The sequence below is a fragment of the Leopardus geoffroyi genome, chromosome A2 (genome assembly GCF_018350155.1).
Source record: "Leopardus geoffroyi isolate Oge1 chromosome A2, O.geoffroyi_Oge1_pat1.0, whole genome shotgun sequence".
Classification (NCBI taxonomy): domain Eukaryota; kingdom Metazoa; phylum Chordata; class Mammalia; order Carnivora; family Felidae; genus Leopardus; species Leopardus geoffroyi.
In genome coordinates this window covers 96,909,987-96,935,791 of record NC_059331.1, presented here as the reverse complement: position 1 = coordinate 96,935,791, position 25,805 = coordinate 96,909,987, and the positions used below count along the sequence as shown (strand labels likewise).

Genomic DNA, 25,805 nt, shown 5'->3' with positions numbered 1-25,805 from the left:
ATTTTTAAATAGTAACCTGTACATACCAATGTTTTTATGGTTCTCAGAGATTTCAGAAGTCCAATCAGCAACTGACGTTTCCTTTGATTTGCAAGAAGGCCTAAACTAGCTTGAGTAAAACCTTCTTTGGCAATATTCAAGTGTCTGCAAAAGTGGAGAACAGTTACACTTTTCTATTATAATAAGAATACTATTCATACAGAACAATTAGGCAACTGATGAGGTAGCATCCTCGATTACTCTTAAAATCAGGGATTATGACTACTATTTGACAAATTTATTCAACGGCTCAATCTAAACCAGCGCTACTCAAAGCATGGTGGGTGGACTGGTGCCAATCCTCAAATTGTTATTTATTCATCACGATAAAAGTACAGAAATTGAGAGTAAATATTAAAAAACCACTTAGAGCAAAAACTGACATAATGATTTTATGTTTGATGAATTAATAATTAAAAAACTGAGGCTACATTTTATATATTTTTGGTTATTTTGTTATTTCCTTAGAATTTTGTTTTTATTGCATTTTATAAAAATAGTCTGTAATAAGTTGGAAATTTAAAGAAAAAATACTGATCCTTATATTTTGAGAAGCACTAACCTAAGCAATATAAAAACAGTAGTATGTTAAAGCCATAACTAGACTTACAGACATTTCATTTCACACATACCTTCTTAGTGCAGTTTTTAAATCATAATATATGTTCAGTTAATGAATGGTATTCTAAAAAACATACTCATTATAAAAAAAATCAATTATCAACAATGGTTTTGCAATTTTTCTTAAAATGTTTTTCCATCTTAAAAAACAAAATACCATCAAATATAATACCTTCTCCCATTTGTGCAGATGACAGCAGCTAACTGAAGACCTGTCTGTAATGAGGTAACTCTTTCAAGTTCCTAAGGAAAATTAGGTATAGGTTATTGTTGGAGGTTTTATTTATTTATTTTTATTATTCATATGATACTCTAACAAAAACTTCAGTGGGTTTCAAAGAAAAGCTTGCTTGGGAAACAAAGTAGCAACAAAAATACCTAAACTTAAAAGTTGTTGGCATATTTTTCACAAAATAAGTTAAAATGACTACTTCCAAATGATTTTCATAATGACATATGATAAAATATTTAGTCAATATTGCTTATAAGGAAATCTAGACCAAACCCATTTTACAAGCATAAACAAGTACTAATAATACATCTACTGAAACGTTTCTACCCAACAGAACTTCCGGAGATAATCAAGGATATGACAAATATGATTTCTGTTTGCTAAGATGCTATGACAATGGATATCTTCATTTGAACACTGCTGGATATTTCAATGGATTCTGAAGTCTCTGATTTTCAGATACAAAGATAGATTCAGCTATAAGATTCCAATTTTATTATATTTTAAAGACAGATTGTTACACTGCCATTGAGCAGTCATTATTAATGATCTATATGTTACAAAGTACACAGAAGCAATTTTCACTGGGCCCTCTAAAGTTTGAACAAACCAAAAAGATTGCTTTAGAATCATCAATAAAACTTTGGCTTCTTCAGTTTGGTAAATTCCCCAAATAAGAGAGAAAAACATACATAAAAAGGCCCTCCTACACCCCAAATAGAGTCGATATGTTGCTACAGAATAACTACAAACAAGACAATAAATTACTTCAACAGTTTCAAGTATAAGTCACTAAAGCATTTTTTAAATTTTACTATTAAAAATAACAAATATCATCCTACCTTTACATAAGCAGGCTGTTTTTCAAGGATTAAATCTGCTACTTTTTTAGAGACCTATAAAAACATGCAATCAAAGGAAGTAAAAGAAAAAGCCACATGCTTCCTATTCCACTTTACATTTTGAATTTTTGCAAGAATATTCCATAGGTCTTCCCAATAACTTCTAGCATGCTTTGGGCTATGAAATTAGTAAAAGAGGTATAACAGAGAGCACACTACTTAATCCTTAATAGAAACTCAAAAAATGGTCATTACTACTGTTAATAATATCAGTATCAATTGATTTAACTAGTATGTACAAAAGTATAACATCTTTAAGGGCACAAGATTTGCTTTCAAAAGATGAACACATAAGACAAATATCTAATCAGCTGAATTTATGGAGACAGTATCTGGGAAACAGAGATCATCCTGAACCCTTCAGACCCTCTGTACCACATAAAAAGACAAACAGTAATTTGGTCCTCTATTTCTGAAAACTGGAAAACATGTTTTTGGATTTTTTTTTTAATGTTATGAACATACCTAAGGTGTCCTTGGTCAATTCCATGAAAATTGCTAGTATGTTATACAAATTAGAATTATAATGATTTTGAATATGAGACTCTCATTTCACAATTTCAGGGGCACCTACTAGGCTACACTACAGGTACCATGGAGCATGGCACATCCAAGACATTTTTAGCCTTGATGCTCAAGAAACTCAATTAGTTGAGTTTCCCTTCCCCTTCCCAAGCCAACTGAGAACAAAGCATTACACATACATTCAATTATTGCATCCATCCTTCTAGATTTTAACTCCTTTGAATTTGTATACATATGAATATGTATAGATGTTCCCAGACAGAAACTCACCTAATTTTACCAAATTGGTTTTTTTTTTTTTTTTAAGTTTAAAATAGGGGCACCTGGGTGGCTCAGTTGGTAAAGCGTCCGACTTCAGCTCAGGTCATGATCTCACTGTTCATGAGTTCAAGACCCACATCAGACTCTGTGCTGACAGCTCAGAGCCTGGAGCCTGCTTGGTATTCTGTGTCTGTCTCCCTCTCTCTCTGCCTCTCCCCTGCTTGCTCTCTCTCTCTCTCTCTCTCTCTGTCTTTCTCTCTCTCAAAAATAAACATTACCAAAATGTATTAAAAAATACATACATAAATAAATAGTTTAAAATAGATGATAGAGTTGTTAATCTGCACTGTGCCAGGCAGCGTACTAAGTGCATTCCCTATATTATCTCCGTTACTACTCATGACAATATATTAAAATGAATTACATGCTTCCTCATTTTCCAGATGAGTAATCTTAAATATAGTAGTAACTCACCCACAGCCCCCACAGTAAGTTACAAGGCTGGGATTCAAGCCCAGGTTGACCAAATTCCAAAGGTCATTATGCAGTACAGCCCTTGTGGTGGCATTCTGTCCCCAAAGAATACTACCACATCAAGTACAAGATAGACACGCACATATTTAAACATGCTGAAACCAACAGAAGGCAAGAGATGCCACCATCCGCTGAAATCTAGTTCTCCAAAATCACAACACACTTTTACCACACAACCCTCTACTGGTCAAGTCCCTTTCCCAGACCACTGCTGCTACCCCCAGGGAGATCCCAGCACCCACTGAGACCACTGAGTATAACACAAAAGAAAGAGAAGTACATCTTCCTTTATTTGTCAGATGTATTTTTAAAAATCACATCTTAAATTCAGATACATTTATTACTAGTGCTCCGTTACTATTAAAAAAATTAACAAGACCACATACTAATTTTAACCTTCTACAGTATAGTCTGAGTATTATTAAAAGAGCTCAGCCTAATGCAAGGAAAATCACAGAATCAAAGAATTTTACAGCATCAGAGAAAATGCAGGCCTAACGCACTGCTTCACAGAGAACATGAAATAGATTTAGCAAGGCTAGGTGACTTACCCAATGCTACACAATTAATCAGTGACTACAATTCAGACTTTCTGAATCTTAACTCTCTATTCTCTATGGGCCTCTTTCAACTAGAAGTGGGGGCCTTTATTCTGAGATAAGAAACTGTAAGTGGGGGAAAGATACTTAGCAATCTAAAAAAAGTTCAAAATTCTTTGATCACATTTAGGATTCCAGAGAAAGAACTAGCAAATCTATATTAAGGTAATGTGAGAAGCTGAATAAATTTTAAAATAAATGTATCACTGAGTCTGAGTCATGTTAAATAATATTTGTTTAATATATTAAGTTAAACCATAAAATCTGCAAACATTACACCTCTCTGCTGTGTCTCATTTAGTTATGTCAGAAAGAAAGGTGTTTTTTACTTACTGCAGCTTGCTGTTGTTTCAATTTGTCTCTGTACTCCTCTAATTCTTGCAAATTGAGAATAGGAGGGAGCTTCTAAAAGATACCCACAAATAAAGAGTAAAAAAATAACTTACTTTTTGTTTCATTTACCTACATACCTCTGACTTATAAACAGTGCCACATCCCATTCCCACCCACTCCTCTTGGCCTCCCCAATCTCCCCACTAGACTTCAGACACAAAACCCTACACACCTTTGTTAGCCAACCCACTGGTGCTCAAGTTCCATCCCTCACACAGCCCTATAGGACAGGAGAACAAGAGAAAGTCCCTCATCCTAACCACCCTCTCTACCAGCCACAGGTATATCCCTATTGCCTACAACAGAATTCAAAATATATTTCCCCTCTGAAACACTATGAATAGTAACTACATGCTACAGTGTGAGAGTGATAGTTGCTGGAGTGCATTTTAGATTACACATCAGCTTTCAGAAGGTAGTATGGGAAACTAGCAAAAATACATGCCACTGTGTATACCAGAAACTCCAAGTTAGACTCCAAGTCTCAATCAATAGATTGATGAAACTTCAGAATGAGTGGGGGCTGACTATATACATCCTGCGTATAAAGTAAATATGCAAACTGTATTTGGTTTCATCTAAAATCAAAACTGACTATTCTTTTCTGAACTTCCTGTAAATTTAAAATGACAACATTATAAACATTATGGTATAGAGGTCTTTATCATGGCTAAACAATTATGTAAAGATACATTCATGAGGGGCACCTGGGTGGCTTAGCTGATTAAGCATCTGACTTCGGCTCGGTCATGATCTCATAGTTCATGAATTCAAGCCCCGCATAGGGCTCTGAACTGACAGTGTGCAGACTGCCTGGGATTCTTTCTCTCCCTCTCTCTCTGCCCCTCCCCAACTTGCTCTCTAATAAATAAATAAATAAATTAATTAATTAATTAATTAATTAATTAAAGAAACCAACCTAAAAGAAAAAGAAACATGATTGAAAGTCTTAGAGCTTTTCTAAATATATTTAGACAATATAAGATAAAGGCAGCATATCAACATATTGTAGGCTAAAAGTTAAAAACCAAAAATATAGAAACGTTTCCTGGACGAATATTCTACAGCAGCACTTAATTTTACATTTTTCTAAAATAATTTCAGTGTAAAAACAATGCGGAAAGTTCATTTAATCATAATATGGTCATCAGAGACCAGTCCTGGTATTAAGACAGACAGATAGAGATAAAGAGAAAGAAAGAAAAAGAAAGAACACCCCTAAAAAGCATTCAACTCTCATCCATGAATTCAGTCACTGAACAAGACAGAGTTTAGATAGGTTTTAATGAATTTTTTTTTTACCTCCAGCTCATATTTAACAATATCAAATGAGTCCGTAGAAAAATATACTTGTTCAATACTATTAATTAGTTCTTGTTCAGCTTGAGGGTCACTAGGCTGTTCTCGAAGTTCTCGGAATTCCTCCTTTAAGGAAAAAAATCACAATTAAAGTACTTGTAGCTATTATAATTCTACCTGCATGGAAATAAATAATCATCTATTTTAACAATCACAAATCTCCTGGGGACCCATTCTGAGCAAGGAGACAAACTGACAGAAACCATGAAGATTCATGGAAAATTAGGACTACTAAGACACTAAAAACTATTCATCTATTGGAGAAAAAAAAAAGGGGAGGGTTAGAGATTCAGATTTTATTTTCAATTCTGTGTGTGTCAACTGGTAGGTAAAATAATTTAGAAGTTTAACAAAAGGAAAAAACAAAGTGTCTATGTAATCTGTTGTACATACATACCACATATATACATATTTTCATCATTTAACATTCTAAAATCCGTCTCAGCACAGATAATCAGGGAATGCCTCAATGACTTGTGGGGTCACCGTCAGCATTAGAACCCTGAGCAGAGCAAACATTCTTCCCCATGCTGGCAATCTCACTGCTTGGCTAAGACATACTGGCTCCAGAAAAGACTGCAAGTTTAGCTCTGTAATCCTATGAGGCTTCCTTCAAAGGGTGCTGATACCACAGTTAATAATCTGATTATGAACCTAAAGCTCTGTATTTGATAAAATGCTTTCTTCTTAATGATATAGAACAGGGCTTCTGTGGACTTACACAACTAAAAAGAGCCTGACAGACAAATCTCTACCCCTAAGGTCAGCATCCTTATCCTCTCAATTTTACTGCATCATTGGGTAAACCTTCAGTTAACTGGAAGTTTCATTAATTCAGATACCCCCTCTCTGCCACACTAATTAACCAACATTATTTTTATACACATACAACAATTTTGTCCTTTGATATTTTTATTCATATTAATCTCAAATATATTTAAGAACACAAAAGGAACTAATATTTAAAATAATTTTACAGTCACTAAAATAACATTTAACAAAAATTCTTAATAAATCACCATTGATTAAATATGCAAAAATTATAATGTCTATTAGAGAACATTATTTTTCAAACAGAGAAACTCTAGATTATTTTATTATAGGGCATAGTTTTCATTTATAAAAAAAACCTAGCTTATATATCTTTTAGGCTTTAATTTATATTTTAAATATGTAAAGTGATTAATTATAAAATTATCTCCTCTTAGATTCAAGCTAAAAGAAAATATTAGAGCAATAAATCTGAAACTCAAGAGAAAAACTGTTTAAAATTCCAATAAATTTAAAAGAGAAGGCAAAGTCACACAAACATCAAATCTGCATAATTAAGAGTGCATGGAAAAGAAAATGCCTCTTCTGTACCAAAACTCAACTTATAAAATATACTAACCAAAAAAGGTCAAAGACACAGTCATCACTGATATAGCATGCAATCAAATACTATAAGTAAAGTAAGAAACCCTGTGTCCTAACAGAAGAAGCTGCATTGGCGTAGGGGAGGGAGGGGGGGTCTACAACAAACACACGAATCTACATAACACCCTGGACAATGGAGCTGAGGAACAGACCTGGGTTAAAACCATACTACTTATAGAAAGGTTTCCAACTAACCTACTCATGGGCAACCTCCAAGCATTTAATAAAAATTTGAAATGAGTGAGACATGAAATAGAAAACAAGATCAGGGGCGCCTGGGTGGTTCAGTCAGTAGAGCATCCGACTTCAGCTCAGGTCATGATCTCACAGTTCGTGGGTTCGAGCCCCGCGTTGGGCTCTGTGCTGACAGCTCAGAGCCTGGAGCCTGTTTTAGATTCTGTGTCTCCCTCTCTCTCTGTCCCTCCCCGTTCATGTTCTGTCTCTGTCTCAAGAATAAATAAACATTAAAAAAAAATTAATAAAAAAAAAGAAAACAAGATCAGATATTCCTGGAAATCTCCCTCCCTAGAAGTCCATAGGCATTTGAAATACCAGCTTCAGATGCTGCAAACTGAGGTAGGGAAAAAGACCCAAGTCGGGATATGGCAATATCCTCCCTAGGACTTTCCTCCCTAGGAATTTCACAGCACCACTAACAAACAAATGTAGTTGGTACCATTCAAAAAAAAATTTTTTTTAATATTATAAAAACTGCTAAGATTGAAAACATCAAGTACGAAGTCAAGCAAAAATTCAAATAGATTGCAATGAATGAATACTTTCATCTTAAATGTATAAATGCCAAGGATATCTAACTCCATGCTGAAGTTCTCTATACACTACCTAATTAATTGATCTGAAGGTAAAGACACTTAGGTTTTAGTTACAACTCTGGTATTAGCTTTGGGTAACTTAGTCTCTCTGTGCCTTTTTTTTTTCATCTGTAAAGGACAAACATACACATACGATGACAGTGAAACAAATATCCAAAGTTATTAAGAATGTCAAAGGGAAAACACAATTTCAGTTATAAGTATCTCACAAGTGTACATTCTACAAAATGTAATGAATCTGTAAAAGGAGTACAATCTGTATATGTATATAAAAGGTCAAATGCCATTCGTTCTTGGAGAACTAAGCAATTATATCACAGAGAGCAGACAAACCCACAGAATTTCAAAGAACAGACACATAACACATGACACTCTAAGTAACCTAGACTAAGGACATTGGCATAAAACCGAGAAAGGCAGAAAAAGAAACCTAGCACACAAAGTAGAATTCAACCCAAGACAAATGCCCAATGCTATATCCCTATAAAATACCCTCTCCTTTCAGATAATTTAGTGGCTCCTGTGTGAAAACAATACATCCGAACTCATTCAGACAAACTCCATTGTGCCTACATCCCAATCACCTCGTTCCTTTTAATCCCAGTGCACCTGCAGGCTGCCAGACTCTGCTTCTACCTAATCATTCTCTAAATATTTCACTACTGTTAGTGCTGCCTGCTCAATTTGATTATACACCTTTGGAGAACTGAGATTTCTCCTTATTCTCCATCATTATGCTCCACAGTGCCAAGGCACATTGTAGATAACAATCACTGATCTAACTAAAATTAATTTATCCAGTGAATTGTATGAAAAAAAAGGAGAACAAAAAGAAAGGAAAAGACAATATGTTGTTTTGACAGTAAAAACTTTCCCTAAAGTCTTAATAAAATGTCTCTTCTAACTAGAAATAATAATAAGTGTTAAATGATTTTAGGGATACTTTAAGCATGTAAATTAGAAGAATAAACAGAAACAGCTAGATTGTACATTCTCAACACAAATAGTCCATAATTTTGCCATTATATAAACTGGTTTCCTAGGATTGGTGATGTACAAAAATACATACTTCTTCACCTCAAACCAATTTTGCAAGTCAACATATATGTATGAAGCAAAATTTTACATAAACAAAATGAACAGAAGATTTCCTACAAAAAAATTAAAATGCAAAATCAAGGGAATAGAATATTAAATGAAACTTCTTATACCATATAAAAATAAGTGATTTTTTTAAAGTGACAATAATATTCGATACTTAAACTCAGTTTGAGAATAAAATATTTTGGTCTTACAGACTGCTTTTACTAATAAAATTCTTTAAAGGATTTTATTTTATCATAAATCTTACGTCACATAGTAACTAATACATATTATCATTGGAGTGGTACAAATGCTCCATAAAACTTGAAAATCCAAAAATAATTTGTCAATGACAAACCATCAAAATGTGCCAGAACTTGCTTGTTAATGATAATCCACTACACTTCGAATAAAGAAAACTAAGCAAAAATACAATGGCAAGAACAGAACAAGTCTCTCTTCCATACTATCATTAAGAAATAACCTGTTAACTTTCAAAGCTCTGTTATCATACCTTTCTCCATCAAGTCACATATTTCAATTTAACATTTATTTTAATTCCCACTATACAAAAATTCTCTATACTAGGTAATAAAGAAACAAAGCTGAGTAAAAAAATAGCAGCTAAAATAACAGGAAAGGTCAGATGAATAAACAATGCCCCTGCCAGGCATTACATAAGGGAGTACAAACAAAACACAGGGGTATCAAAGGGCAGTGAGTTCACATCTGATGAAAAAGGTACCATTTAGAGAAGATAGAACAGGCAAAATTTCAAATTTGAGAAATGTGGGGAAATAAGGCAGCAAATACAAAGCAAAGCACAAGTAAAAAGTGTAGCAGGAAAGCATACAACAGGTTAAACATCAGAGAGTGGCTTCATAGGGTAGAAAAACGTCAGCGGGAGCATCTACATATATACCGAGGCAATAAAATGCAACAGTTGAGATTTTTTTAAACCCAATAATATATTTTTATATACACTAGAGCCATATTTTCCCTTTACTAAAAATAAAATACCTTAACACATATCACTGTGCCAGACACTATATCAAAAAAGTAAGCATAAATATTCAATATATTCTTAACGTAATAAACCAAGCAGGATTATTTTAGGAAAGTGGTAGAAAACAAAGAAGTTAGTCAATATTTTAGAAGCTGTCTTTTCCAGCAGTCACAATACACTGTAGGATTACCTCTAATTCTACCTAGTCTATTTTTTTTTCCATTTTGATCCATCTCTGAGATAAAGTGATAGGAACATACATATAAAATGCACATCATAAATGTAACTATGAAAAATGAAGAAAAACAATCATAACAGAAATTTAAGTGAACATCTTTGTTTCAGCCAAGCCATTTTTCCTCTCAACATAACAACAAAAGGTTTTATGAGAACTGGGGATCCAAGTCTATGAAACAATTGGAGCCCTCAAGTGTAAGGTGTTATGAAACATTTCCAGTATATTTATGGTTTCTAAGGAAATAGGCTATAACTTTACAAAACAATTTCCCACTTAAGAGTTCATCTCTTAAGGGAATATATTCAAGTTTAGGAGAAAAAAAAGACCACAGATTTTGCATTTAACAACTACTTTTAAATTATACAAAATACCATGCAAATTAAAAATACAAAATCAAGTTCAAATTTTTCAATTCTATTCACTTTTGTAAGTGTAAAAAGTGAGTTATGACAACTTCACAGTTCTCCTTACCATTATTAAATTCAATTTTCTCTTTAATTTTGAAAAGCAATTTAATCTAATTTTTGAACCCACAGAACAGCCTGGAAATTTATAATCTCCAACAGTAGATCTTTATTCAAACAAAAAAAGATGAATGCAAAATCTTCATTCCACAAGTCAAGTTTCAAAACCCCACAAAAAATGTACAGAATAAAAAAATGAAATGCAAACCAACTTCCATTTCCGTGACTGGTTTATTAGACTACGGTTCACATTACATATCTGAATAGCAGACTGCATTGTGTTGAGAGGGAATGAGGTGGAAAAAAAAGAAATTTTATTCTTGTAAAGCTTGAACTGAGGTTTACCAAGACAAATCTTACCAAGACAAATGCTGTGGTTTTCTTTTTAACTATTTGCACATTTCTTCGTCAATCAACATAAAAAAGCTACTCTGTTAGAATAAATTCTAAAAATGGAAATTACAGTTTTATCAAACTTAGTAACACCTTACAGCTCAAAATGAGAGCAAAAAATGTTTAGCTACCAAAATCCATACAGAGCTAAAAGGAAGAACAAAACATCAAGTTTTCAATATGCAATCAGTGTTACAAAAATCATAAATCATTGAACAAAAATAGTTTTGTTTCAGATGAAAAGGATTCAAGATCAGATACCCTAAAACCATACATATACCACATAAATCTGTAATGAAATGGCAGATGTTGGCTTACGTGGGGAAATGGTACATTTTCTTAAAATCCCACTAGAACAACAATAATGATCCATCAAAGCAGCCAGCTCATTATCAGTTTGTGTTTGTGTGTTTTAAATAAAACATAGCTTTTAAAGCCTGTTTGTGTTTGTTTTTGTTTTGTTTTTTTCCAGGCTTTCAATGCCATCTAGTGGAATACTGGTGAGGTTACAATGAAGGGAGATTTTGAGAAAATGATTTATAGATTTTTCTAGAAGGTTATTAAAGTGGCATTATTTTAATCCAGATTTACAACATATTTAAGTGATTGAAATAATGTATTTTTAATCACTTTCTACATAATAACAGCATTCCAAATGGACACATTTGTCTTTAAAGAAAAAGATCAAGAATACATACTGATGTTATTCACAGAAATATAATTATTAACATACGCTAAAAATACAAAATTAGAAAGCAAACATTTCATACGTGATACTCTGCCAAATATTTTTATTTACTTCTTTTACTTAACAGTTATATTCTTAACAGGCATTTTTATAAATTTATTTCTATTAAAAGGAAAATATTAAAGATAATAGCTTTAAGACATCAAATATACATATATATGTATATATTTATTTTTAAGCTATCTTTAAAAACTTCTCAACTTCAGCGAACAACATCAAGCTGCCTGCCACATACCTGTCCATTTGGAAGCTAATACTAAAGAAAAGACACATCACAAACTGAAGAGAGAAAAATCCAGTGTATAGTCTGCATTCTGTTTTTTAGTTTTAAAAACATTTCATCAGACCCTTTTTCTTTTTTTTTTTTCAATATATGAAGTTTATTGTCAAATTGGTTTCCAAAGAACACCCAGTGCTCATCCCACAAGGTGCCCTCCTCAATACCCATCACCCACCCTACCCTCCCTCCCACTCCCCATCAACCCTCAGTTTGTTCTCAGTTTTTAAGAGTCTCTTATGCTTTGGCTCTCTCCCACTCTAACCTCTTTTTTTTTTTCTTTTTCCCTTCCCCTCCCCCATGGGTTTCTGTTAAGTTTCTCAGGATCCACTTAAGAGTGAAACCATATGGTATCTGTCTTTCTCTGTATGGCTTATTTCACTTAGCATAACACTCTCCAGTTCCATCCATGTTGCTACAAAGGGCCATATTTCATTCTTTCTCATTGCCACGTAGTACTCCATTGTGTATGTAAACCACAATTTCTTTATCCATTCATCCGTTGATGGACATTTAGGCTCTTTCCATAATTTGGCTATTGTTGAGAGTGCTGCTATAAACATTGGGGTACAAGTGCCCCTATGCATCAGTACTCCTGTATTCCTTGGGTAAATTCCTAGCAGTGCTATTGCTGGGTCATAGGGTAGGTCTATTTTTAATTTTTTGAGGAACCTCCACACTGTTTTCCAGAGTGGCTGTACCAATTTGCATTCCCACCAACAGTGCAAGAGGGGTCCCATTTCTCCACCTCCTCTCCAGCATCTATAGTCTCCTGATTTGTTCATTTTGGCCACTCTGACTGGCGTGAGGTGATATCTGAGTGTGGTTTTGATTTGTATTTCCCTGATGATCAGACCCTTTTTCCAAAAGAAGAAATGCTATCTATTCTGAGAAAAGACATCACAACACCTTCAATCTCACTGTCTAAAAACTGCAGTCTTGGGGTGCATAGATGGCTCAGTCCTTTAAGCGTGGGACTTCGGCTCAGGTCATGATCTCTCGATTTCTGAGTTTGAACCCTGCATGGGCTTTGTGCTGACAACGCAGAGCCTGCTTAGGATCTTCTGTCTCCCTCTCTCTGCCAGGCCCCTCCTCACACTCTCTCTGTGTCTCTCAAAAGTAAATAATCATTAAAAAAAACTTAAAAACTGCAGTTTTTCCAGTATCTTCACCTTCTACATCCAATAAAATCCTCAGTCCTAAATTCTTTTAAAATGTCTCTCAAATTTAGCCCTTCTCCATTTCCTAAATTTTAGAAGTCTTTTCATGGATGCTAAGAAGTCAAGTCAAACTCATTTATCTTACTTCACAGAAGTATTTTACACGTGAGAAAACATTCTGCACAAACTCCCAGAATGTTATATAAGAGAAGGTATACAGTAAATATTTGTGGAATGCATTAAACAGACAAACAAAAATACTTTCTTATATTTAGACAAATGTATTTTCAAGTTTTGACTGCAACAGAGATATCTTTTGTCCTCTTGGCCTATATTTGTCTTACATGAAAAAAGTCAAAGGCATAGCTAAACCAACCATGTGTAATAGTAAACCTAGCTGAATCCTATTTGTATTTATGAGTTAGGAGAATCAGGGCCTTAAAAACAAAAAAAAAATTTATCTTTAAAGAATAATATGAGAAGGTAGAAGCTCAGAAAAATTCATAAAACAATATTAACATTAGTACTCTTTTCTTATCAGTACTCTTTTTATACGTAAGCATTATGGAAGAACTATGGAAAATGTTTACTTAAAGTCAAGATACAGATTTATAAGGTTCCGAATATTAATATTTTTAATCAGGATCCAACAAATACTCTCAAATGCAATCCTAATAAGTTCTGTAACTAGTAACCATGTGGCTATTGTTATTATTATATATTATAATAAATTTTGGTCTCAAGTCTTCATAAGTCTTGTAACCAATTAAAATAAGTGAAAACCTTTCACATAATTCAAAAAGTATAAATTTCTCCAAATGAATAACAAATTTAGTCAGTAAATACTATATAGATCAGTTTCCTCTATCTTCACTTCAGCATGAAAATCCCATTAATTTGAATTATAACAGAGTCCATTTCCCAGTAATGAAATTTTAGGTCATCACTAACTCTTTACTCTTTCCCACAAAAACTGTCAATAAAATTTCAAAAATTTTCTTCTACAATAGTTCCTGTAGTTCCCCTTTTTCCATTCTTGTCACCGTGTCCTCCACTTGGCCAAAGATTCCCAAACACTGCTCCACATTGGAATCACGTGGGGATTTCTTAACACTGCTGACACCTGGCTCCACCCCACATACTGTCACTTAATTAGAATGGGGTAGGGCCTGTGGGTTATTAGTTATTCTAATATGCAGCAAAGCTTGGACACCACTGATCTTACCTCTGAATGATTTAAGCTAAGATTTTTGAAATCTTTCTCAAAGTTTCCTTTTCTATAGAAAATGCTGCAAATAATCCTATTTTTTTTCTTTCTACACTATTTTCTCCACCAAAATTCCAAATTTCCAGTATATGGATTATTTGACTCACATCTCTTAAAATGGAATACAGTGTCATGCTGTCCATAAAAGGCAGAAGTTGTACTAGATGATTTCTTTTTTCCCCCCCAAGTTTATTTATTTATTTGTGGGGGGATGAGTGGGAGGGAGAGGAGAGAGAGAATCCCAAGCAGACTCCGCACTGCCAGTACACAGCCCAACGCAGGGTTCAAACTCACAACCCCTGAGATCATGCATGACCTGAGCTGAAACCAAGAGTCAGACGCTTAACCAACTGAGCCACCCAGGTGCCCCGTACCTGATGACTTCTAAGGTTTCTTCCCACTCAGAATTTATATAGTTCTCAAAACAACAACAACAACAACAAAACAGTCCTTTCTGGATTCTCAAGCACACTTAATGCCCTTCTTCAGTTTTCCTTAACCATCTGCCTTTCTGTAATGAGTTGCACCATATGAAATTTGCCAGTATTAGATTATTTTTAACCTAAACAAACAGCCTTTCTTATGATTCATCCTAACATTCCCCTTCTATTTATTCTTTACACCAGAACCTTTTAACATAACACAACCCAAGCTAAACCATTTCCTTCTTGAAAACCCCAGTGAAATCTCACTTCCTTGTTACAACTTAGATAAGAAAAGGAAGAAGACATGGGTCCATACAGAAAAACCAAGGAGGCCTTTTTTAAAAATGTTCTACATACATATACTTGAATGAGGTAAAGCATTAGATGAAGTTAATGTTTAAAAGTTTCTCTAGGGGCGCCTGGGTGGCGCAGTCGGTTAAGCGTCCGACTTCAGCCAGGTCACGATCTCGCGGTCCGTGAGTTCGAGCCCCGCGTCAGGCTCTGGGCTGATGGCTCGGAGCCTGGAGCCTGTTTCCGATTCTGTGTCTCCCTCTCTCTCTGCCCCTCCCCCGTTCATGCTCTGTCTCTCTCTGTCCCAAAAATAAATAAACGTTGAAAAAAAAAAAAAAAGTTAAAAAAAAAAAAAAAAAAGTTTCTCTATACAAGTATTTACACAGACTACTTAAGAAGCATAAATTGGATTTTTTACTTCTGACATTAGAATATCAAGGGAACCCAAATTAAGACAGTGAGGTGGGTTCTTTTGGTGGTGTTTTTTTGTTTGTTTCTTTGTCTGTTTTTTTACTGATGATTCAATATTTGTACATATTGCAACATGATCATAGTCCATCACCCAGTACACAGAATAATTTTTCCTTGGATAAGAACTTTAAAATCTACTCTCTTAGCAACTTTAGAATATGCAATACAGTATTATTAACTATAGTCACCATGTTGTATGTTATGTCCCAATGACTTATTTATTTTGTAACTGGAAGTTAATACTTCTTGACCCCTTCACCCATTTTGCCCACCCCCAAACCCCTTGCCTCTGGTAGCCACCAATCTGTTCTCTATATCTATGACTTGTTGCTTTTTTTGTTTTGTTTTCTTTTTAGATTCCACATATAAGTGAAATCATATGGTATTTGATCATATGGTCTTTCTCTGTCTGACTTTTTTTACTCAGTAAAATTCACTCAAGGTCCATCCATAGTGTTAAAAATGGCAAGACTGCATTCGTGTCTGTGGCTGATAATATTCCATTGTTATGTATTTGTGTGTATATGTGTGTACACACACACACATACACACACACACACACACACACACACACACATTTACTTTATCCATTCATCCATCTATGAACACTTAGGTTGTTTCCATGTCTTGGCTGTTGTAAATAACGCTGCTGTAAACATGAGGGTGCATATATCTTTTCAACTTAGTGTTTCCATTTTCCTGGTAAGTGGAATTGCTGGATCATACAGTAGTTTTATTTTTAATTTTTTGTTGTCCATAGTGGTTGTACCAATGTATATTCCCACCAATGGTAAACAAGAGTTTCCTTTTCTCCTTATCTTTGCCAACTTGTTATTTCTTGTCTTTTTGATAACAGGCAATGTAACAGGTATAAATTAAGTTAAAAAAATATCTACCCAAGCCAAATAACTGGGTAGCTTGCTTTTTAAACCTAGTAATATACTGCAAGCATTTTCTCTGCAATACGTTTCACGAAGTTTAAAACCCAAGCTTCAGAATAATTTAAACCATTTTTGAAACAGAAAAGGAAGGAGGAACCTACACTGACTACTCCATGTGAAAGAGCCTCCAGCTTCACAGTCTACATTACCACTCTATTTCCTTCATAGTATTTGTCATACTTTGCATCCCCTTGTTTACTGCCTATCTTCCCTCCGCTTGAACCTAGGTAAGCTCTCTGGCAACAGAGAAGTTTTCTCTTGTCTACTGCTATAGTCAGTCCCTAGAGAATGTCTAGCACAAAATAGATGCTCAATAAAATTTTGTATATGCATGGGGAAAAGATCAGAAGGCAAAGTTAACCTTGACTGTGTTGGTGATTTTTGTGAATTTTTAGGTATCTTTTTCTGTTTACTGTATTTTTTGTTCACAGTATATACTAACTTTTTATTACAGGAAAAGGTTATTTTAAAATAATAATTTTAAATTCATGTTTTACATTTTGTTGAAATATTTTTAACAACTTAAAAAACTCAATATAAAAGTTATTTTTTGAAGCCATAGAAGTTCAATCATCAAGAACTAGCCGTGACACTAATTTTAAGACAACTGTATAAAAATAAATCATGTAAGGGACACCTGGGTGGTTCAGTCACATAAGCATCCAACTCTTGATTTCAGCTCAGGTTGTGATCTGACAGTTCATGAATTTGAGCCCCTTGTGGAACTCTGTGCTGACAGTGCAGAGCCTGCTTAGGATGCTCTCTCTCTTGCCCTCTCCCGCTGCCCTCCCCAATGTGCACATACTCACTCTCTCTCTCTCTCAAATACTCTCTCTCTCTCTCAAAATAAATAAATAAACTTAAAATAATACTTCTATTAAAAAAATAAATCATGAAAAATATATATCACCATCACTCATCATCAGGGAAATGCAAATCAAAACCACAATGCAGTATCATTTCACATCTGGTAGAATGGCTATCATCAAAAAGACAAAAGATAATGACTTAACTTAGTGAGGATGTGGAGAAAGAGGAACCCTGTGCGCTGTTGGTGGGAATATAAATTGGTACAGCCACTATGGAAAACAGTATGAAGGTTCCTCAAAATAATTAAAAATTCAGCAATCCCATTTCTGGATGTATATCCAAAGGACATGAAAATACCATCTCAAGGAGATATATGCATTCCCACGTTCACTACAGCATTTCAATATCCAAGGTATGGAAACAACTTAATTGTCAGTCAAAAGATGAACACATAAAGATGTAGTACGTATACACAATGGAATTTTATTCAGCCATAAGAAAGAAGGAAATCCTGGCATTTGTGACAGCATGGGTGGACCAGGAAGGGCACTGTGCTAAGTAAAATAAGTCACATAGAGACAGACAAATACTGTATGATATCACTTATATGTTGAATCTTAAAAAGTCAAACTCATAGAAACAGAGACCAGAATGATGGTTACCAGAGGCTGAGGGGTGGGGTAGATGGGGAGATGTTGGTCAAAAAGTACACACTTCTAGACAGAAGATGAATAAATTCTGGGGATGTAATAAAAACTTTATATATATTATATATATTATATATATGACCTAACTATAGAGTAACATCTAAATTGTGTTTTGGGGGTTTTTTTGAGAGAGAGACAGAGACAGAAACAGAGTGCAAGCAGGGGAGGGGCAGAGAGAGAAGAAAATACAGAATCCAAAGCAGCTCCAGGCTCTGAGCTTCCAGCACAGAGTCCTCTGGGGGGCTTGAACTCACAAACCTTGAGATCATGACCTGAGCTGAGTCGGACACTTAACCAACTGAGCCATGCAGGCGCTCAAATAACATCTAAATTATGAAACATATACTCAGCATTAAACTTATACCAAACTACACTGTATAAGGGCATTTCTGAACACAAGTCTTCTTAACTCTTAATTTCAGTCTTGAGTAGGAACTTCACCCATCTCAAACTTGGTGTACTGACTAGAGTTTCACTACTCTCCTGATCCAGCAACTCTTAAAGTCTCAAAAATATGCAGAGGAGAAGGCAGCAGTTAGCTCACCTTGCAGCACTTGTGATGTTTCCAGAGAATGCACAGAGAGAACAGAACAAGCACAAGGACTTATGAGCTTTCTTGAGTAAGGCTACATTTAAGCCCAATGCCATGATACTAATTTTACTATTAATTGTTTTATAATTTAACTTAGCTTCTTAATGAGTGTCAATCAGACCAATGCCCCAAGCTTAATCATCACCTGAATCATATACATACCCTGATCATATGATCCCAGACTAGCCTCTCCACCCAGAAGCAGTCATCTCAAATTACACACCACAAGCCACTGATGGGGCTGCGGGTGGGGAGGTCAATGAGGAGACTGGGTAATGAGATCATTATAAATTCACTACCTACAAGTACTGGAAAAACATTAAGGTGCACAGTGTAAAAGACAACAGGGGTGCCTGGGTAGCTTAGTCGGTTTAGTGGCCGACGTGGGCTCAGGTCGTGATCTCACAGTTTGTGGGTTCAAGCCCAGCATTGCGCTCTGTGCTGACAGCTCAGAGCCTGAAGCCTGCTTCCGATTCTGTGTCTCCCTCTCTCTCTGCCCCTCCCTGGCTTGTGCTCTGTCTCTCTCTCAAAATAATAAATAAACGTTAAAAAAAAAAAAAAGACGACAAAGTTCACACAAGGTTTAAAAACGACAACGTTCTTACGCAATACAACATCTAACGCAATCCAATTTAAGGCATGTTTATAATGCATGATAATCTTTTTTCTAGAGTCAAAGAAATAAAAAGAATTGTCAATTAGGATTTATGGTTATTGCTTAGTTCCCAATTTCATCACATGCAATAATCTTTTATAACATTATATAAAACTATTCAAAATGCCTCTTTAAGGTTTTTGTCAAAGTCATTTCATGCAAAAGGGCTGGCTGGAATATTATCATATTTGGAGAATATGTTTGGGTCTGCTCCCAAATAAAGCCTAAGCTGTAAATACAAAATTCACATTAGGGGATAAGGCTCCTCGCGGGGATGGGAAATCACTCTCCTGAGCAGCTGACACTGAGGCGTCATGAGAGGACTTATGATTGCTGACCAAGAGAAACAAGCCCTATGTATTAAGATGCCAGACACAGGAAACAAATAGTATTTTGAAATATCATCCTCAAATTGAAAATCACAAGAGCAGACATTCAGAAGACGATGCTTTGATCTGTGATGGAGCCGCTATTCACCAAGGCAGCTTCGAATGGCAATATCCCAGAGTGAGGAACAGCACGGTTGTTTTTTGTTTTTTGTTTTTTTTAACAATGGTTAATAATTCTCCTGAGGGAAAGCCAACTAGCTTTCAAGTAACACCTATTAAAATATGTAAACATAAGTTCACATGAATCAGGAGATTAAAATCTAAGATATTTATAATTTATTATAAACTATGCTTTAGCTACTTACTCAAAGATGTCTGCTCCATAACAAAAATATATTTGGCTCAAAATGTTACAGCATAAAAAGTAAATTATTTCATTTTATTTCTCCAAATTACAGCATATAAATCAATAAGTTCCATATATACATATAAAACTGATTTCAGGCTAAGAATGTGATACAATAATAAATCTAAATTTATCAATTTTGCATTTTTCTGTTTCACTATAATGAATCATACTGCATCCCAATGAGTAATGAAAGCAAAAACAAGCCCCAAGCCCACTATACTATAAAAATTTACCTAGTTTTATCATAACTACCATCTTCCTGTGGGAAGGAAAGGCTTCTGTGAATCAATTATTATCCAAAGGCAATATTATTTTTTAAGGAAGTGAAAAGTCACGCTCACACATATAGATCAATACCTTTCCAGGGACCCGGAGACTCTCAATGGCACCAAGATCACTAAGGTTCTCCGGAGGGCTTTTCAGACCCTTAAAAAAATAATAATAAAAAGAATTTTAATTCTGCTGCAGAACTATAAAATGATAGAACATATTTACTAAAATTGAAATCACCATTAAAAACAGAAATTTTCCTGCTTTAAAATATATAGAACGTACGTTCTAAAAACAGCTGTCACTTAATATACTTAATAGGTATTAATATGATATTAAATAGTATTTAATAATAGTATTAAATCAAGTAAAGATGTACTTTTGGAAGTTTAAAATAAAAATATCATATGACATCTTCATAACTAAAGGCTGAAGTCTAATTTAACCATAGTTTAAAAACAACGAAAAGAAAAGAAAATTGGGTGACAAAAAGCATTCTATAAAAGGACTTATCTATTAATCATTACCAAATTCACCTGATAAAAAGGAACAAGTATTATGATTCTCTGATATAATACACCAACCAATTGAGCTAATCAAAGACTTTTAAATAATGCTAATTGCTTAATTAATACGTAAGTAATCCCTTGATTCTACCTGATTATTTCTCATCAATGCACCCAATTTGTACTGTATAACAAATCTCCTATCTTGCTGCTTTCTACTGTTCTTTAGCTCCCTGGTACCTGGTAATTTCTATATTCACAATCTACTGAGGGACTCTGAAAGTCTCATTTGTACCAGGGAAAGTGAACAAGACAGAAAGAAGTTAGCAATCTAACTTTTCCTTGAAAGCCTCTTTTTAAACATAGGCTATTCAAAGCAGGTAACTAAAATCCCTGTAAATATTAGTCTGTGAGGGGCACCTGGGTGGCTCAGTTGGTTAAGTGTCCGACTTCAGCTCAGGTCACTATCTCAGAGTTGTGGGGGTTCTGGATGGGGCTCCAGGCTGACAGCTCAGAGCCTGGAGCCTGCTTCAATTTCTGTCTCCTTCTCTGCCCCTGCCCTGCTCGCACTCTCTCTCTCTCTCTCAAAAATAAATAAATATTTGAAAAAAACTGTGAGCAAAATTAGCTGATGCATAAATTTGAGTTTTGTCCTTTAGGTACCTTATATTGGTCCTTTGATGTCCTTAGTAGCCAAAATATATGGTTTACTTAGGTTGACTATTGGAGAGTTAGAGCAGAACTTGCTTATTTTTAAACTATAGAGCCATGTATTCTATCTTCCCTATTATAAAATATGGCCAGTCATGACTACAATTTTTTATGACAGCAGGTGCTTTGCCTCACTCCCAAGTATTCCATTACTCCCAGAAGACTCCACACCCAGGTTTCTCTCACTTTCATTCTCTCTCATATTCTCTCTTTCTACCCCTCTCCCTCTTTCTCTCACACACACATACACACCTACATGCACATATATACATAAATGCACACGTGTAAAACTTCATAATTTCATTCAAAAGCATGAGCACCCCTAAAATATATTTTAAAAATATAACTGTCATGCTTCTTAAATAAATATTTTTAAAAGTACAGATTTGTGTAATCAATCCAACAGAAATTCTTGGAGGAATATATCACATGTAATTTTCTCTTTCCCCAGAGCTACTCAGTAAAGAAACCAATGCCTTAAATGTAAAGTGATACACACTAATATCTAGGAAAGGGCCTTACCTCCAGATTAGTCACCCCATATAATAATCTGCTAATACTATATGGCAACTTTCTAACAAATGTACAAAATAAAAGTTGTAAAAATTGGAAACCCTATTACATGTTGGGAAGCACGGGAGCTCAGTGATTCAGGGAATGGGCTCTGTGGTCTTGAACAACTTACCTACCTTGCCTGTCTTTATATTCTAATTATGGTGACAATAATGCAGAGGCCAGTGGTAAGGAGTAAAGGAGATAATGTATGTGGGAGGCCAAAAACAGTGTCTGGTATATGGCAAGCATTCTTTAAGTGCTAACCATTATTCTGAATATTACTGTGATCACAGAGAAATGCTTCTCTTTTATCAAAACAGAAATGAATTACATAAGTGTCTCAGAGCACATCTGACACTCACCTGTATTTTTCACATAAATGTCTCAGAGCACAACATCTGGCACTCATGTGTATTTTAAGATTAGCAAGTTTATTAGCAAGTTTATAAATTTCTATTGACAAAAAAGAAATCATTTTTATCTTTACTTCTCTAAAGCAGGAATTCATGGTTATAACTGTAGTACTCTGCTTTTACGAAATTGAAACTCACTGTAATCATTAACCAGTATTTGATTTTCTTTTATATTTAGTATTTGTTTTGAAAATTTCCTCAGTTTAAATTTATAAAAAGCTCAGCATAAATAATACCTGCCTCTGATCTCTTTTGCACTGCTTGTGGGAATGCAAACTGGTGCAGCCACTCTGGAAAACAGTATGGAGGTTCCTCAAAAAATTAAAAATAGAACTACCCTACAACCCAGCAATTGAACTACTAGGTATTTATCCAAGGGATACAGGGATGCTATTTCAAAGGGGCACATGCACCCCCATTTTTATAGCAGCGCTTTCAACAATAGCCAAATGGAAAGAGCCCAAATGTCCATCGATGGATGAATGGATAAAGAAGATGTGGTATATATATACAATGGAGTATTACTCGGCAATCAAAAAGAATGAAATCTTGCCATTTGCAACTATGTGGATGGAAATGGAGGGTGTCAGGCTAAGTGAAATTAGTCAGTCGGAGAAAGACAAATATCATATGACTTAACTCATATGAGGACTTTAAGACACAGAACAGATGAACATAAGGGAAGGGAAGCACAAATAATATAAAAACAGGGAGACGGACAAAACAGAAGAGACTCTTCAATGTGGAGAACATACAGAGGGTTAATGGATGGGTTGTGGAGGGGGTGGGCTAAATGGGTAAGGGGCATTAAGGAATCTACTCCTGAAATCATTGTTGTGCTATATGCTAACTAATTTGGATGTAAATTTAAAAATATATAAATAAAAAAATGTTTTAAAAAATACCTGCCTCTGCACTTTATTTCTTTGCCCAAAGCACATTTTAACACTTCAGACTACTTCTATTATGCCTAAATGAATCTTCTATTTCCATTTATGAGACCAGCAACTAAATGTCCCAATGATCAAAAGGAGCATGTGAGGTGATTTCTGCCTCTTTCTCTCTTCAGCAAAATTCAACATAGTGGCTGTACTCAGTCCTCAATTTCTCTCTAACCCACCTAATCCAGCTTTCCTCCCCATCACTTCATGAGAAGTGCTATTGTCAGGTCACCAATGACCTCCATGCTGCTTGATCCAAAGCTCATTCTCACCTTCTGCCACCCATCTGTTGCAGCATTTAGCACAGGTGATCACTCCTTCCTCTTTTCAATTCTTTACGTGGTTTCCAGGACCCACACTACTTGTTGTCTTTATCCAACATTTATCCAACAAATATTTATTCAGTGTCTGATAGGGGACAGGTGGTCTTTGAGATGCTGCGGTCTTACCTCACCAGCTGCTCCTTCTCAGTCTGCCTTGCTAGATCCACCCTAACCTTCCAGCATTGAAATCTCAAGAGCTCCAACCATGGACTGTTTTATATCCACACTCAATCCATTGGTGATCTTAGCCACTTTATATACCTTATATATGTTTTTAAGTCCCAAATTTTTATCTATATCCTGTGCTTCTCCTCAGAAATTCAGACTCTTAGCCAAGTGCCTATTTTTAATCTTGCCACTTAAACATCTAAAAGAGGCTTTTAAAAAGCAAGTCTAAAAACTTTCTGCCTTCCCTGAATCTGTTCCTTCCTCAGCCTTACCCATTTCGTTAAATGCCAATTCTAATTGAGGGGGCCAAACCATCTGGAATCAACCTTAATGCTTCTCCTTCTCTCACAGCCCAAATCTGATCTGTCAAGAAGTCCTGTCAACTCTAAATTTACAATATACCACAGATCCAGCCTCTTCTCAATCCTTCCACCACGAGGACTCTGTATAAGGCCCACATCCTCTCTCGTTCAGATACTGCAATAGCATCCTTATGGTTCTCCCTTTTTTTGCTCTTTTTCCCTCTTCAACCTATTCTTTAAAAAGAGGCCAGTCTTTGCTGGCAGTGAGGAGCCTGCTTAGGATTGTCTCTCTCTCCCTGTCTCTGCGCCTCCCTCACTCTCTCTCAAAATAAATAAATACACATTAAAAAAATAAATAAGTAAATAAAAGAGGCCAAAAATGTCTTTGTGAAGTCCACATATGTAAAATGGCATCACTCCTCTGCTTGCTATTTCAATCAAAATGGAAGCATGGCTTTGCTATTAGTAAGGAAAAAAGTAGTAGGAGATGAGGTCACAATGAGGTCCTGTGTGATCGGCTTCCTGCTTTCGGCTCTCATCCCGACCTCATTTTCTACTATTTTCTCCTCACTTTACTCCACCCACACTGGCCTCTGTTCCTCAGCCATGGTCCTTCCTCAAGGCCTCCACATTTGCTCTTCCTTCCACCCGGAATGCTCCTTCCCAAATATCCACATGGTTTGCTTCCTCACTTCCTTCAGGTTTTTACTCAAATGTCACCTTCTCAGTGAGGCCTTCCACAGCCACCCTATCTAAAATTAACAACCGCAAATTGCCAACAACTTCCAGACCTCCCTATCCCCTATTCTTCCAAAGCATTAATCCCTATGTCTGCCTGAGCATTTGTCTGATTTGTTCACTGCTGCACACCCCCAAACTTAGAATAGTGCCTGGCACATAGTGCTCTGTAAACATTTGTTGAATGAATTGAAAAAACAGAGGCCAGCATAATAGAGAAAGCTGAACAGACCTCATATAAATAAACAGAGCTAACAAAGCCCACCCTCCCACTCTTTTCCAAAGCAAGATCCTTGCAAAGCTGAAATGCCAAAAAAAAAACCCGTAAGTTTCATAGACCTTTCATATCTCTCCACATTAACAATATTACTTGCATATTCTTTAGCCTCACAAAAAAGAAACATCTTTGTGTATATGTATTGTAATACTACTACATTTAACCCAATAATAAATGTTACTAAATAAAAATCTCCCAATGTAACTCCAGGCAGCACTCTATTTTCACATCTTAAAGATTTATGAAATGTGTATTCGTAACGATTAAATATGTGGAAGTCAAGCCATAAACAAATATAATTAAGATGACTTTTAAAATCTGTGTAAAACTTCTAACTTTACTTCACTTTTTACACAGTATGTTCCAGTTATTTTGTATGTGTTCTTTAGGGTTTTTCTATCCTAAGCACGGATTTGAGCTGCTCAAGTCCAATAAGCAACTGACTGAGACTGAAGAGTCACCATTTACACAACAATTCACTACATTTAGGAGATCTAAACATATCACGGGTATCTGGACTTGTGTATTTTTTCTCTCCCTTCAGTACTACAAAATAAGGTTAAAAACGAATAAAACAACCAATGTTGCTATACAGTGATGACTACACTGAACTATATGGCA

General features: G+C 35.2%; 1 protein-coding gene across 6 annotated transcripts in view; it reads right to left on the bottom strand.

Annotated features, from left to right (window-relative positions):
- VPS50 (VPS50 subunit of EARP/GARPII complex) overlaps positions 1 to 25,805 on the bottom strand; it is a 143,183-nt gene that overhangs the window by 105,116 nt on the left and 12,262 nt on the right. For 3 of the 6 annotated variants that reach the window (XM_045494784.1, XM_045494782.1, XM_045494778.1), the window contains exons 2-7: positions 20,338 to 20,406; positions 5,409 to 5,531; positions 4,047 to 4,118; positions 1,735 to 1,788; positions 833 to 903; positions 27 to 144 (exon numbers count right to left, since the gene is read on the bottom strand). Coding sequence is in view for 4 of the 6 variants with exons in the window: in XM_045494782.1 (XP_045350738.1) it covers positions 27 to 144; positions 833 to 903; positions 1,735 to 1,788; positions 4,047 to 4,118; positions 5,409 to 5,531; positions 20,338 to 20,406 (507 nt within the window). In the remaining 2 variants the exon portion in view is untranslated. Of the gene's footprint in view, positions 1 to 26; positions 145 to 832; positions 904 to 1,734; positions 1,789 to 4,046; positions 4,119 to 5,408; positions 5,532 to 20,337; positions 20,407 to 23,825; positions 23,948 to 25,805 lie in introns of those variants that run through there. The other 3 variants (XM_045494783.1, XM_045494779.1, XM_045494781.1) reach the window with 3 other exon arrangements.